Consider the following 10,634-nt stretch of genomic DNA (forward strand, 5'->3'; position numbering starts at 1 on the left):
TAATGACCTTTCTATGAGCTTCAGGGGTCTTTTATAGCTAAGATAACTGTACTGAGCTCTCTAATAATTAAATGGTCCATGCTCTGATTTGACTGTTTACCCCTCCCTCCTCCGGGGGCATTTGGAGATGTACATTGAAAAGGACACACTCCTGGATATTTTTCTCCATGGTGGAAATACCTGAAAACCCATTATCCGTCTGCTTCTCTGCTCTCCCTGTGTATCATTGTCCTAGCAGTTCTCTTTTTTGGCTTTTCTCCTCTATGTTTAATGTCTTGCTGCTCTGTATTTTGGCTCATGGCCTCCATGTGACTCCTTCTGGGGTTCAGGGTGAACTTCCCCTAGATTTAATATTCTGAGTGTTTTAACCCCTTCACCCTTGGATATTAGGAAAAAGTTTTTCACGAGGTGGGTGGTGAAGCACTGGAATGGGTTACCTGGGGAGGTGGTGGAATCTCCATCCATATCAGAAATCATCATCGCTGGTGGTGTGGATGTCATGGAAAGGCCGAATGACAGGGTGTGAGGGGGTATGGGAGTATAGTGATGCTAACAGAGATCAGGTGATGGTCTGAGACAGCAGTGCTTGGTGATGGAATGATAGGACATTAAGTGTGAGAAACTTTTCAGACTGTGAACTGCCACAAGGTTGAGCATAGTCACATTGGGACAGAGCACCCTTAATTAATGAGGTGACATCGTTTCCCTCCTGTCACGCAGGTTTAAAGTCAGTGGCCCCAGGCGATCACATTCTGCAGATGTATTTTCCCACTTTGTCACGAAGCTCTTTGGTTTTGACCCCATAAATGATAGGGTTGAGCATGGGGGGCACAAGGAGATAGAGGTTGGCCAAGAGGATGTGAACATGGGCAGGGATGTCCTGACCGAACCTGTGTGTCAGGATGGAGAAGAGGAAGGGAGTATAAGATATCAGCATCACACAGATGTGGGCTGTGCAGGTGTTGAGGGCTTTCTGGTGGGCTTTCTTGGAGGAGAGCCTGAGGACAGACCTGATGATCAGCCTGTAGGACAGGCCAATGAGTGTCAGGTCTAACCCGATGATCACTAATGCTATCACCAGGCTGTACGTCCGACTGACTGTGGTGTCCCCACACGACATCTTCACCACAGCCATGTGCTCGCAGTACGTGTGCGGGATAACGCGGTTGGCACAGAATGGCAGCCTCCGCAGTAGCAGGGGCTCTGGCAGAACCAAGAGAACAGCTCGTATCAAACCCACTAGCCCTAGCTTAGCGATTCATGCATTGCTGAAGATGGTGGCGTATCTCAGAGGGTCACATATGGCGACGTAGCGATCGAAGGCCATTGTCACGAGGACGGCTGATTGCATAGTCATAACTGTGTTAAAGAAAAACATCTGGGTGATACAGCCGTCCACAGTGATGTGTTTGGAATGGAACCAAAATATGCACAGTGCCTTCGGCATGACACAGGTAGAAATGCTGATGTCTGTAAGTGCCAGCATGCAGAGCAGCAGGTACATGGGCTTGTGCAGGGTCTGCTCTTTGCTGACAACAAACAGAACCATGAAATTTCCCACCAGGCTGACGAGGTAGAATGTAGAGAAAGGGATGGAAATCCAGATGTGAGCAGCTTCCAGCCCCGGGATGCCAATTAGGATGAATGTTGATGGATCGGAGGGGGTGAGGTTGAAAACTGCCATTAGATGGGTGAAGCATCTATCAGACTCAGTGATATTCAGGGTGCCTGTGAAGGGAGAGAAGCAGAGGGAGGAGGGTCACGCACTGGATAACAAATAGTACGGTAAATATTTCATTGTTACTATCTATCTGGAAAGGGGGGTGAGCAGTTAGGTGGCAACCTTTGCAGATGGCACCAAATTGTTTAAGCCAAGTGTGACCAGTCCCATGCTTAGGGTTGCCACCTGAATATTTCAAGGTCAGGGCAGGGTGTTAAAGGAGAGCAGATTCTCCCAGCACTGGTGGGTGACACTGAAGTTAGACTTCCCAACCAGCCACAAACAGTGTTTCTGATTCCCCACACTGGTTACCAAGAAGCTAAAACAAAATATACACAGTCTCCTTTACTGCATTTTAGTCTCTGGCTCCCAATAAGCCATTAGGTCTAGTGAAGAGAATGCATTCTTCACTGAGTGCATTATTAGACAGAGGAACTCATTGCCACAAGATGAAGTTGAAACCAGGAGCTAAGCAAGAATCAGATGTTTGGGATATTTGCATGGATAGTAAGAATGTTCTGTTACAATACATAGAGCTAAATAAATATCTTGGAAAGCCTGTACTATATTATCCCCCCAACACCTTCTTCAGGAGCTCCTGGGGTGTCACTGTCAGAGAGGACGCTGGAGTGGATGGATCATTGGTGTGCTCCACAAAGCAATTCCTCTTTTGCAAAGAAGCCAAGTTTTCCCCACGGAAACAGACACAATCATGCCAGGCTGGGACTTTGTGCTCTGTTAGTTCCCTTGTTTCTTGTGGTGAAACACTTTCCTGAAGGCACCCAGCTTTCTCTGAGACATAACAAGTACAGGGGTTTTGTTATTCTGCCTTATTAACTGAGAGGGGTAACCAGAGACACCCGTCAGCAACCCAGCTGCTTCCCCTTCTCATGCTTGAATACTGTTAACGTTTGCAGATTCCACAAAAATTGGGAGATTGTAAATAAAGAAGAGGACAGAACACTGATTCAGAGCGATATGGATTGGTTGGTAAACTGGGTCGAGGCCAACAATATGTGTTCTAAGAACAAAGAAGGTAGGTGATGCTTACACAATGCAGGACTCTATCATGAGAAGCAGTGACTCTTACGTCTAACACCATCCAATGGCTGGGAGTTGAAGTTAGACAAATGCTGACTATAAAGAAGGTGTACACTTTTTAACCATGGAGAGTACTTAACCATTGGAGCAATTTACCAAGGCTCATGGCAGATTCTCTCTCACTGAGCATTTCTAAACCAAGGTTGAAAGTTTCTCTATAAACTCTGCTCTAGGAATTCTTTGGTGTGTAGAAGAAAACACAGTCTTCACTTTTGCTTGGGTGGGCAAGGAAAGGACCTTTATTACAAGGTAATTACCTGGGGCAACAGCTTCAGCTGAACTGCGCCCCTGATCTGCATCACGTGGGGTTTTTTATACAGATTTATCCCCAAGTCATTGTTATACAGCAAAAGTGCATTAAGCATGCGTGATACAAAGAAGAAATAACAGTGAGTTTGCACAAACAGAGTCGCCTATACAGCTCTACAAGGAACTCTCCGTATTTGGTTACAAAGGAAGGCATGGGCATAGCTCATTGTTAAAATGGAAAAATACAACTTCAGAAAAAAGAAAGACAGTCGGGCAGTTTACTTACCTTATTTCTTAGTTTCCGAGAAAACTTTCGCCCACACCTTGCTGACTATGCTTATCGCTCAGCGCATTCCTAACTGACCTCTGGTATAGCACAGGCCAGAGACCTGCCGCCTGTGGAAACATGAAGTTTGTCACAAAGACAGTTTAAGCATGTAGCTGAAAGCTAAGAGGCAAACTAGATGATCACAGTGGTCCTTTCTGGCCTGGGTATCTGTGAACACATCCCTGCAGCACATAGAGGAGTCAGCTGGAGGCATTTTGCCTGGAAACTGGTCCCTGAGCCGTACTGAAGGCATTTTTATTTGACTTATGAATTTAGCACCAAGGGGAAAAAGTCTGTGGCTTCTCAAGGGAAAGAGGCCCAGAGACCGGCCCAGACACAGTCGGGGCCAGGAAACTCCCAGCATTGGCCTGGGACCAACAATCAGAAAGAAAAATTGAATTTCTGCAGTGCTGCCTGCCTGTCCATGTACCCCACAGTCCCTGCCCCACAACCCCAGTGCCACCTGCCTGTCCATGTACAGCCTTCTCCCAACCCGCACAATCCCCAGCCCTGCCACACAGTGATCCCACTTACCCAGGACCAAAGCCAGGTGCCGGACACACCACACAGTGACAGCTCGTACAAATATCTACACAGCCTGGGTTAAACTTTGTGTCTCCCTGTGCCGGGGAAACGGGGGGATGGAGGAGGAGCCACCTGCACAGCCTGTCCGGGGTGAAGGGAACCCCAGCAGCAGCTCCAGAGGTCCCTTCCAACTCTATGATTCTAGGATTCTAAGCTCTGCTCTAGGAATTCCTTGGGGGCAGGTCTCTGGCCTGTGCGATACAGGAGGTCAGACTAGATGATCACAGTGGTGCCTTAGAGCTGAGGGCTCTGTGAACACGTCCCTGCAGCACAGACAGGAATCATCTGGAGGCATTTTGCCTGCAAGCTTGTGCCTGTGCCTTACTGAAGGCATTTGTTATACTCATTGAGATTAATGGCTCACCTGACGCTATAAATTCTCCACCCTGAGGAATGTATGTACAATGGTCCCATTAATGGCGAACGAATGATCCCAGACAGTGCTGGAATTAGTGTCTGGGTCCCAGTGGCTCACTGTGTCAGCCAGCGGCCAGGGGCTCCTGCACACGGCAGCTGTTGTTACCTCACACTGACAGGACCCAGCATTCCCAGCTCTCATTATACACTGTGCACACTTCTCAGCTTCCTCCTTGTTGCTGTGCAGCAGTCCCTGAAACCCCACACGGTGTGCGTGGGAGCAACAAGAGCAGGAGCACAGCACAGGTGCCTTGGCATCTACCACGGTGTGTGTGATGTTCCTCACCAGAGAGCAACTGTCACTGATCCCCCCCAGGCAAGGGACGGAAGAGTTGTGGAGAGCGTGAGGGGCTTGGAGGCTGTGGGGGCCATGGGTGACTAGGAAGCCTGGAGAAGATGCTGGCGCCCAGCGTAGTGTTGGAATCGGGGCAGCCTGGGAGGGGGAAGGAGATTATAGACGGGATCAGATCAGATGGGAGATGGAACCAGCTGAGGAGCAAAGATCAATGGTTCTTTCCACTGGGGAAATGCCTGAAGTTGTGTAATTAACATTCAACAACCTTAAAAAAAACTGGAAACAGGAATTAGTAAATGTTGTGACACCCAGGCTGCAATTCTCTGGCTCACCAGAAGAAAGAGGCCTGACAGCAGCCCAGATAAAGTTGGGGTCAGGGAAGTTCCCAGCACTGGCCTGAGACCAACAATCAGAAAGAAAAATGAAATTTCAGCTGTGCTGCCTTCCTGTCCGTGTACACCCCACTCTCTGCCTCCACCATCCCCAGCTCTGATAAACAGTGATCCCACTTACCCAGGACAAACACCAGGTGCTGGACACACCACACAGTGACAGCTCGTACAAATATCTACACAGCCTGCGTTAAACTCTGTGTCTGGCTGCACCGGGGAAACGGGGGGATGTAGGAGGAGCTGCCTGCACAGCCTGTCCAGGGTGAAGGGAACCCCAGCAGCAGCTCAGCGTGTGCAGGGAAGAGGAGAAGGACAGACCTGAGTGGAGGGGAGAGAGGACGTGGAGGCTAAAAGGAGCCACCGCGAGTAACTCTTCCTCAAAACGACTCAATGCTTTAGTTGTTGAGGTATTGGTCACAGGAGGAGGATGGGCTGGATGGAGGAAGGTGTCAGAGACAATCTACTACAGTGTGTCTATGCTACATTACAGTCTCAAACACCCACCTGCCCTGGGAGATTGCAGGAGGTCTAGTTACACCTCTGTAGTGTGTGAATTAGGCAGGATGTCCATTCCCTATTTCACCTTGTTTCAGGACTCTGCACCACTGCCATCTGGATACTGCACGTCCCACCCCGCCACACACACTGTGTGTGTGGGAGTCTCTGCTAATGAGATTCCCAACACTGTCTGGTTTCTTCTAAGCCAAAAACATACTTTTATTTTTACTGCATTTTGGGACTTCTCATCCTCTATAGAACCAGAGATGCAGGGGAACAGACAAAGCAGCCCCCCTCTCCTGCATGAAAAAAAATGTCACCTGAATCGTTTTGAACCTCTAAGCTGTGAGTTTCAGATTTCAGCTACTCTCCTGTCAGTTCTTCTCTGGTCCAGATGTGCTCACCCATCCTTAGAGGCTGCAGGACGACTCCAGTTGAAGCCATTAGAGGCTCATCTCCGGTGAAAATCAGGCCTTTTATTTCAGTCCCTAAATGTGGATTTGGGGTGAAATCCTGGCCCTGATGGGAGTTTTGCCATTGATCTGAATGGGACCAATATTTCACACTTAGTGTGCAAATTTAGGCTCCCTGCTGTGAAGATCAGGTCCTGCAGCAGTGAGAGCTATTCTGTTAGGGTGCTGAAAGAGTCTGAAGAATGACCCCCAGTTTATGTGGCATCCTGAGACCGGGCATGAAAGATGGGGATTTCAAAACACAGGGCCCTGATATTGCTTAAATCGGTAATGCCAGCATCAATCTGGAGTGAGCCACTGAAGGCAGAATGTGAGATCAGAATCTGGCCAGAATGTAAAGCCCTGTAACCCATTCTTGGTGTGAAATCTCGGGTATCACAGATACCCATGACACAGGCTTTGGCTACACGTGTTAACCTGGCAGTAACATTGCTGAACTGGAAAATTTGAGACAACCAGAGAAAAAACCACAGAGACTTTAAAAAAGGGAGATAGTCTCCTTCCATCTGTCTCAGTGAGAGACAAGGAAATGATCTTAACAGAAGTATTTGTTTAAACTATTTACAATGAATCTTTAGTTCCAGTTTTAAATCCCTTCATGTTTCTGAGAATACTAAACAGTTCAAGTCTCCGTGCTGGAGAATTCCTGCCCAGATTGTTCTTGACTGTGTAAGGGGTCTATTAGCCCCTTACTGAAACTTAGTGGGTCTTTTTGATTGGCCATCTCTGGAGGAAGCAGGACCCTGGAAAGGACAGCCCCCAGGGCCAGTGGAGAGAGGCCAACTCAGGTCAGCCTGATTGACAGGGCGGGCAGGCTAATGAGAGAGCCAGGAGGGTGGGGGGAGCCCAGCTCTCTGTGTGAGCTGGGGCTGCCTGCTGGGGTGTGCAGGGGCAGAACTGACCAAGCTAAGGAGAAAGCAGCCAGCAGCTGGAAGGCTGGAAGAGGTGCACAGAAAGCTGAATGGAACCAAGCTGACCCAACCTACAGCAGCAGAGCAGAGGGGCATCCCAGAAAGCGAAGCACAGCTGCATGGAGCAGAGCGAGCTGGGGCAGGAGCAGTCTGGAGCTGGGTGTGGTGAGCAGCTGGGGAGAACAAAAGGGACTTTGGGAGTGTGTGGCTACTGGCAGAGCAGGGGGCTGACTCTGCATTCCTGCAGCATTCCTGCAGGGCCTGGACAGTGGGCCTGCAATGTGTGACAGACTGTGAACCCCAGAGACACTGTGCGTGGTGCCCCGGGCCAGGGGCAGTGTTGGGATGTTTGCCTTTAACCTTTTTACTCTTTTCTTAATTTTTAATTGATTTGATTGCTGTTTGTGTAATAAATTGTGTTGCTTTGTATTGTGTGCACTGATCAATGGGGCAGGGAAGTGCCCAGTGCAGAGTTAGTACCCCGGAGTGGGGACACCCTAGCCCCTGCCCTAAGGGACCACGGCAAGATGGGGGGTCGAGCCCCAGAAATTCTGGGCCCAGCCTTGTCAGGGTTACGGGCACCCCACCACACAGGGGAGTGGGAGGGGAGCCCTCAAGGTCAAGTGGGGCCTCTGGGTAAAGGGAGTGGGAGCAGGGACTCAGATCCTTTTGCTAACCAGTTCTACCGGGGTATTGTACAAGCAAGGAAAGTTCTCCCGCTTACAACTGGAATCCCCTTGATGACAGAGGGCACGAGGAAAACACGTGGGCTCAGAGACTCTAAGGTCAGAAGGGACTAATATGATCATTTAGTCTGACATTCTGCACAATGCAGGTCACAGAATCTCCCCCATACACCCCTCTAATAGCCCCTGCCCTATTACTGAGTTATTAAAGTTCTCTAAAATCATGGTTTAATGACCTTAAAGTACAGAAAATACACCAAAAAGTGAGACATGCCCCATGCTATAGTGGAAGGTGTAAAAACCCCCAGAGCCTTTGCCAAAACTCTTCAGAGAATACAGGTAACTTGTATTAGATAAGGAAAATGACTACTACAGATGTGGAAAGCCTGAGGTTGCATCTTTGTTTATTTTCTGTGTAACTCATCTGTTTGCTTTTCCTCATTATTTCATAGAATCATAGAATCATAGAAGATTAGGGTTGGAAGGGACTTCAGAAGGTCATTTAGTCCAACCCTCTGCTCAAAGCAGGACCAACCCCAGTTAAATCATCCCAGCCAGGGCTTTGTAAAGATGGAGATTCCACCACCTCCCCAGGTAACACATTCCAGTGCTTCACCACCCTCCAAGGGAAAAAGTTATTCCGAATATCCAACCTAGACCTCCCCCACTGCAACTTGAGACCATTGCTCCTTTTTCTGTCATCTACCACCACTGAGAACAGGCTAGCTCCATCCTTCCTGGAACCCCCTTTCAGTTAGTCAAAGGCTGCTATCAATCCCCCCTCATTGTTCTCTTCTGAAGAATAAATAAGCCTATTTCCCTCAGCCTCTCCCCATAAATCATGGTCTCCAGCCCCCTCATCATTTTTGTTGCCCTTGGATAGACTCTATCCAATTTGTCCACATGCTTCCTATAGCGGGAGGCCCAAAACTGGATGCAATACACCAAATGTGGCCTCACCAATGCCAAATGGAATAGAATAATCACTCCCCTCAATCTGCTGGCAATGTTCCTAATAATGCAGCCCAGTCTCTACTATAACACTCAGGTCCTTTTCTGCCTAACTGCTGCCTAGCCAGTAGATCCCCAGTCTGTAGCAGTGCATGGGATTCTTCCATCCTTCATCTTTGTATCTGTGATTTTTCTATTCAATAGACTTTCTGTTTATTTTGACCCCAGTCTGTGTACAATGTATGCCCCAAAATGAACTGATAATTGAGGGCAGATTTCATGTTTTTGGAAAGGACAAACCAAAAGGGGAAACTCCAACTTATTGCTAGTTAAGAATTCAGAGAGACCGATTTGGGGAGACTAAGGACTGGAAGGGATTGTTGGGGACTGGTAGAGGTCAGAGTTGGGAATCCTGTGATGGCAGAGAGGGGTAAAAGAGTCAAAGATGGAGGAGAGTGAGAAATGGTGAGAATCAACAAACATACTGCTGGAAAATGGGGCTGAGGACATATGAGAAGCCACCATCGCTGGAGGTGTGGAGGACATGAAAAGGCCAAGTCACAGGGTGTGTAGGGCTGGAGGAGGAAGAGTGACACAGAAAGAGATCAGGTGATGGTCGGAGAGAGCAGTTCTTGGTGATGGAGTGATAAGACATTAGGCGTGAGGAACTTATCAGACTGTGAACTGCCAATAGGCTAAGCTCAGCCAAATTAGAGAGTGCACACTTGATTAACGAAGAGACATCCTTTCCCCCTCCTGTCACGCAGGTTTAAAGTCAGTGGTCCCAGGCGATCACATTCTGCAGGTGTATTTTCCCACTTTATCACGAAGCTCTTTGGTTTTGACCCCATAAATGATAGGGTTGAGCATGGGGGGCACAAGGACATAGAGGTTGACCAAGAGGATGTGAACGTGGGCAGCGATGTCCTGACCGAACCTGTGTGTCAGGACGGAGAAGAGGACGGGAGTGTAAGACATCAACATCACACAGATGTGGGCTGTGCAGGTGTTGAGGGCTTTCTGGTGGGCTTTCTTGGAGGAGATCTTGAGGACAGCCCTGATGATCAGCCCATAGGACAGACCAATGAGGGTCAGGTCTGACCCAATGATCACTAATGTTATCACCAAGCTGTATATCCTGTTGACTGTTGTGTCCCCACACGATAACTTCACCACAGCCATGTACTCGCAGTATGTGTGGTGGATAACACGGTTAGCGCAGAATGGCAGCCTGCGCAGTAGCAGGGGCAATGGGAGAACCAAGAGAACAGCTCGTATCAAACCCACTAGCCCTAGCTTAGCGATTCGTGCATTGGTGAGGATGGTGGCGTATCTCAGAGGATCACATATGGCGACATAGCGATCGAAGGCCATTGTTGAGAGGACGGCTGAGTGCGTAGCTGTAAACACGTAAAGGAAGAACATCTGGGTGTGGCAGCCATCCACAGTGATGGCTTTGTAATGAAACCAAAATATGCACAGTGCCTTCGGCACGACACAGGAAGACATGCCGATGTCTGTGAGCGCCAGCATGCAGAGCAGCAGGTACATGGGCTTGTGCAGGGTCTGCTCTTTACTGACAACAAACAGAATCGTGATATTTCCCAGCAGGCTGATGATGTAGAATGTAGAGAAAGGGATGGAAATCCAGATGTGGGCAGCTTCCAGGCCCGGGATGCCATTTAGGATGAATGTTGATGGATCGGAGAGGGTGAGGTTGAAAGCCCCCATGAGATGGTCGAAGCACCGATCAGGCTCAGCAATATTCAGGGTGCCTGTGAAGGGAGAGAAGCAGAGGGAGGAGGGTCACACACTGGATAACTAATAACACAGTAAATATTTCACTTTTACTAACTATCTAGAAAGGGGGGTGAGCAGTGAGGGGGCAACCTTTGCAGAAGGCACCAAATTATGTAGGCCGAGTGTGACCTGTCCATTCCTAGGGTTGCCACATGAAAATGCTAAATAAATATCTTGGAAAGCATATATGCCCCGATTTGTCAGGGCACAAGCTGATTTCTGGTGGTT

At 48.7% G+C, this 10,634-nt stretch overlaps 1 protein-coding gene and 1 pseudogene across 1 annotated transcript; both read right to left on the reverse strand.

The window, feature by feature from the left end:
- Positions 1–745: 745 nt before the first annotated feature.
- On the reverse strand, positions 746–1,684 carry LOC137160182 (olfactory receptor 52P1-like; annotated as a pseudogene).
- Positions 1,685–9,398: 7,714 nt separating this feature from the next.
- On the reverse strand, positions 9,399–10,337 carry LOC137160183 (olfactory receptor 52P1-like). The gene has a single exon (XM_067558634.1). It carries the CDS (start codon positions 10,335–10,337, stop codon positions 9,399–9,401), a length of 939 nt encoding a protein of 312 aa, XP_067414735.1.
- Between the last annotated feature and the right edge of the window lie 297 nt (positions 10,338–10,634).

Source organism: Emydura macquarii, unplaced genomic scaffold (genome assembly GCF_026122565.2).
Source record: "Emydura macquarii macquarii isolate MOO-44397 ecotype Brisbane River unplaced genomic scaffold, CSIRO-AGI_Emac_v2 contig_2170, whole genome shotgun sequence".
Classification (NCBI taxonomy): domain Eukaryota; kingdom Metazoa; phylum Chordata; order Testudines; family Chelidae; genus Emydura; species Emydura macquarii.